This window comes from Lactuca sativa, chromosome 7 (assembly GCF_002870075.4).
Source record: "Lactuca sativa cultivar Salinas chromosome 7, Lsat_Salinas_v11, whole genome shotgun sequence".
Taxonomy (NCBI): Eukaryota; Viridiplantae; Streptophyta; class Magnoliopsida; order Asterales; family Asteraceae; genus Lactuca; species Lactuca sativa.
In genome coordinates, this window is record NC_056629.2 from 144061740 (window position 1) to 144066793 (window position 5054).

Genomic DNA, 5054 nt, shown 5'->3' on the forward strand with positions numbered 1-5054 from the left:
GGCAGCTTGTGCATTTTGTTGGACTGGAGATTTACAAAATCAAGCAGTGTGCCCCTTTTTGTTACATTTGGTGCAATGTATTTCATGACAAGCACCATTATGGTGAAAGTTGCATTTGTTGCACTTTGGTAGGTTCCCGGCGTATTGCCTTATCGGAGTTGGGTTTGCAGCAGTTGTGGCGGCGTTTATAGCAACCACTTGTTGTTTCTTGGCAGGGTCTTGAGTAGGTTGACCCTTCTTCTTGTTCCAGAACTTCCTTTTGTTGTTTCCCCCTTTAGCTTGCTCGGAGGTGGTAGTCATAGTGCCATGACTGGCTTTATGGTCGATGAGTTGCTGTGCCAGTTCTTTGGCACTGTCAAAGGTAGTTGGCTTTGAGGTTAATATGTTTCCTTGAAGTTGGGAAGATAGTCCCCAAATGTATCTTTCGACCTTCTTGCTTTCCGACAGAACCATTCCTGGACACAATATGGCTAGATCACTAAACCTTGAGGTATAAGACAGGATGTCGGAGCCTGTCATTTTGAGACCCCAAAGTTCCTCTTCCAACTTTTGTATCTCGCCCCTTGGACAGTACTCCTTCATCAACATTGTTTTCAGGTCTTCCCATGTTATCGAATTAGCCACCGGAAGTGTCAATGTCTTGACGTAGCCATTCCACCAGGTGAGTGTCCTTTTAGAGAATGTGCATGCTGCAAACTTGGCCTTGTTTGCTTTAGGGCATGCACATATTTCAAAGACGGATTCAGTTTTCTCGAACCATTGCAACAATGCTATGACACCTCCGCTCCCATTGAAAGTTTTAGGTTTGACGTTAGTATAGTCTTTGTAGGTACACTCTCTCGAGCGTCCCTGACTGTCCCCGTTGTTAGAATTTGTGGGACCATTACTCGCACCACCCGCATTATTGGTGCTGATTTGGGACATTGTGGCTGCTACTGCGACTGTTACAACAACCTGGAACATTACCGGGTCGAACTGAGGGGGTGGTGGTGGCGGTGGTGCAGCTCCTGCGGCGCCACCACGTCTAGGATTTCTACGAGGTGGCATTTTTTTCCATAACAATAATGAAAAGACAATAAGTCTTTGATAGTGCTCAAAAGTCGAGAGTTAAACTAAACATTATTAGTTCTTTAAGTACATAATGATTTCGACTTGTAAAGTTATTGTATGAATCTATTCCTACTAGAGGTCTATAGATAATAAAATATAGACTTTATGAATGCTGATGGATTTGATTTACATGAAATATTTGAGATAGAATCCATACCGGGCCCACCCATCGATCGTCTGATGTATAATATTTATATATGATTAAGATTTAATAAACTTTCGAATCTAATGGGTATGCCCTGGGCCCACAACCAAACAAGGAATAGGATCCAAGGCGGAACCACCATTTCTAGGTCGACATGGTCTTAATTATATATAATTTGACTTATAAATCAAACAATCATAAATCGGACACCAGTAAATTTAGTTTGAAAACAATCCTTATCATGAACTTGATGAGATAAAGTAATTAGCATGTCAATTTCATTGATATAACTTAGTATACAATATTGAGAAAATTTGACCCTAAAAGGGTCTATGTTACATCAATGTACGGAAATTTTTTGACCGCCTAACAAATCCCAGAAGTGTAAACACTTAAATTGCGGGATCAAACATAACATACTAGAAAATAATAGTAATATTTATCCGCAAAACTAGATTAAGCTGAAGCGAGTAGTGCAAGTACTACTTGCGGTGGTTGAAGCTCTGTTGATCACGAAATGAAGACACGAAGTTCCTCATTTCGGCTTTGGATTCAACCGCCTGGCGTTCTGCATCTGTCATACGTCCTTCTAGAGTAGCTTGGTGTTCTCAGAGTTCTTGTACTTCAGCTTGGGTCGCGGCCATCTCCCGTCGAAGAAGCTCGGTGCAGTCTCGAGTTCGATCGTGGTCATCATCCAACCAGCGAATACGAACGGAGTTGACTTGGCTGGTGGCACCAACTTCCATGAGATGTCGGGTGTTAACTCTTGTTTGCTCTTCGTGGCGTGTGACATGGTGAACTATGACAGGGAGGGCTCGGTCGGCTGACCCTCCTTTGCTGAGATCGTAGAAATCCCATTGCATGCCATAGGGAGGCCGTTGACCTTGCTCTCGGCTCCATGAATGTATAGTTTCAGCCCATTGGGGCATCGGGCCCTGGTAGTGTTGTGGAGGAACATGGGCAGGGTGTGGATTGTAAACTTCGGGTTCCGAATCGGTTCCATCTGAGTCTTCTTCTTCTTCTTCTTCTTCTTCTTCACCATCTACTGATTCTTCCTCTTCCATGGGTTCTTCATCCTCCATGGGTTCATCATCCTCCATGGGTTCCTCTTCAGAATCTTCCTCCGGGTTTTCCACAATCCAACCAACATTCCTTTGGTTGGGGAAATAGGGGTCACCCGGCAAGTGAAATCCTGCCATTGCGCCTGTACGAGAATAGGGATAAGAAGGATATGGCGAGAAATTTTTTTATAAGAAATTAGTTATTGTAAATATATAATGTGATCATTACGGTTTTTGTGTTAAAATACTCCTATAGCACCTTTATGTTTGCTTTACGAGACTTTGGTAAGTTGAAGACTAGTTGCTCATCATGATCCTTCTTCGGCATACGTTGGTCATACCTTGGCTAAATATAGTTGATCAAGGTATATTCATCCAAGGTCAAACTACATACCCCAAAGCTGGATCATGGTGTCCAACTTGTCTTAATACTTTTGTGTTATTGCTATTGTGATACTGAACTGGTGAGTGTGATGGTACAAATACTTTTACAAAAATATGAATTTTTTATTGTTAAAAGTATTTTTGAAAGGCTACGTCAGATAATTTTGTCCCGTTGTATTTATAGTTTGTATATCTTATGTGGTTCGATATACTTAGTTCCCTATAAACAAAGCTCTGATACCAATCTGTCACACCCCCAATCCGGAACGGCGGAAACGTTCGGGGGTGGAGGACGTCATGCTCAGTATAATAACCATAGTGAAGATAGTAAACACAACCATCATAAATATAATTTAAAAGGTTACATCGTTGCAAAATACATGTTTCCAAATAAATTACATATGATGTCAAAATAGTTCAAAAGAAATCTACGCCTTAGCGTCTTGTCTTCAAAAAGTCTTGTGGTTACCTGTATTACTGATTACCTGAGAATACAAGTTGTTTTTTGAAAGAGTATCCACATTAAAGCTAGTGAGTTCATAACTAATTTATTAATGAAAAATGAATGTTGTTCCTTAAAGTTTGTTATGAGTTTGTTTCCAGAAAATCCAATATTTTCAAAAAGGTTTATTGTAGTCTTAACTGAACCAAGACTTAGTATATGTAAGTAAATCATCATACTTATATGTGGTTTTATATGTAAATAAAACTCCTTTTTGTGAATTCCTTAAATTCCCGTGAACGGCGTGTTTGTTAATTTCCGATGTGAGTTGTTATAACCATACTATGAATCGAAGACCTCATACTCGACGTTCTTCAAGCGTCGGAATGTTATGACACTTGTCACCCCAGACCTGCCGGTCTAGCTGTTGCAAGCAGCTCAGGTGCGGGTTGTCAAACCCAATATAGATCTATATACAACTATCACGCTCTCCTTGAGATTTTGAATATAACTACAGGACTTTTTTGTAGTACTAAAGAGTACTCCGAAGATGAATGTCTCACAAATTTAATCATTAACATGTTCACGTAGTTTGTAATAAAATACTCGCTTTGTAAATCGATAGTATTATCATTTGAGGTGTCCAAACTATACCTATTATAGTATTATCAAAATGTTTTATGTTGTAAATGAAACCTTATTATGCATGACCTTGTATTTCAATAAAATGACATTGAAAATGCTAAATATAAAATCTTACACACCTTTCTCAGCATGTTACAAGGTGTGAAAAATACTCTTAAGCTTGTTTTAACAATTTAACTTTTAACTGCCACTGTTTTAGATTATTTATAGAAAAATCATCATGAGTCGAAAACTAAATCCGTAAACTCATAGAGTTTGGAAAACGAGTCTACTATGTTCAAAAATTTTCTTATAATTTTTGGTAGTCTCAAACCAGTGTGAAAATGTTCATTTTCAACTCCTGGTCCGATTTCGTTGCTGCAATGATAGACAGTTTTGTAAAGATCACCAAACATTGTAGAAAAATCGTATGAAGATGTGCAAGTAGTCATTTTAAAGGTATAAACCTGAACTATTTGCATATTGAACATTTTTGAAAAATATTAAGTTTAAGTTGGGTAAAACAGTTCGTGAACAGGTCACAACTTTTCTGTTGTTAGCTGTCAAGTTAAGTTTCACATGTGTTTTGGTGTTTTAATTTGTATTCCCCCCTTTAAAACTAAAGAAAAATAGAAAATGTAGGGGTATGAACTCACCTTTAGTGATTCTTGGAAGAGTGGAGGGTCAAAGACGAGGAGTATCAAGTCAAGAACACTTGATGAACACATAAAAGCTTGGATGATCCTAAGAACGATTCTTTGGCGTTAGAATTTGTGTAGATGATTCAAGGATGTTATGAAAACATGGAATAACACTTGAGTTTAGAGGAAATACTTACCAAAAAGTGAAGTAATAGCTCAAGAACACTTCTAAAAGTGGCTGGAAGTTGAGAGAAAATAAGCTTCTTTGTGTAGTAAGAAAGGTGTAAAAGTGTGGGAATGATCAAAGTGAATCAAGAAATCCTCCAGGGATTTCTGTATATATAGAGGAGTTGCTTGAGCAAGTTGTGAGTTTGAAGTGATGTGTGCATTGGTTTGTGTGATGTTGATAAGGTGGCAAGTGAGAGGGTGACACATGGAAGGCAAGTGGGCACACTTGACCCACATGTGGGGTAAATATCCTCTTAATATAAAATAATGATTTTAAATTAATAAATCCTTGAGAAATAAAGAAAATATGAGTTCTGGGAGTTTAAAACGGTAAAAATATGAATTTGGTGAAAAAATCCCGTCAAAAACGTCAAAAACGGGCTTAGGAGGCGAAAGTAGTCGAAAACCAGAAGAAGGAA

At 38.6% G+C, this 5054-nt stretch overlaps 1 protein-coding gene across 1 annotated transcript; it reads right to left on the reverse strand.

Moving 5' to 3' along the window:
• Nucleotides 1–1863: 1863 nt before the first annotated feature.
• Nucleotides 1864–2454, reverse strand: LOC128127340 (uncharacterized). Its single transcript, XM_052765804.1, has one exon. The coding sequence runs from the start codon at nucleotides 2452–2454 to the stop codon at nucleotides 1864–1866; it is 591 nt and encodes a 196-aa protein (XP_052621764.1).
• Between the last annotated feature and the right edge of the window lie 2600 nt (nucleotides 2455–5054).

Excerpts from the sequence above, each read along its gene's own strand:
- LOC128127340 (XM_052765804.1), bottom strand. The coding sequence starts at position 2,454 with ATGGCAGGATTTCACTTGCCGGGTGACCCCTATTTCCCCAACCAAAGG.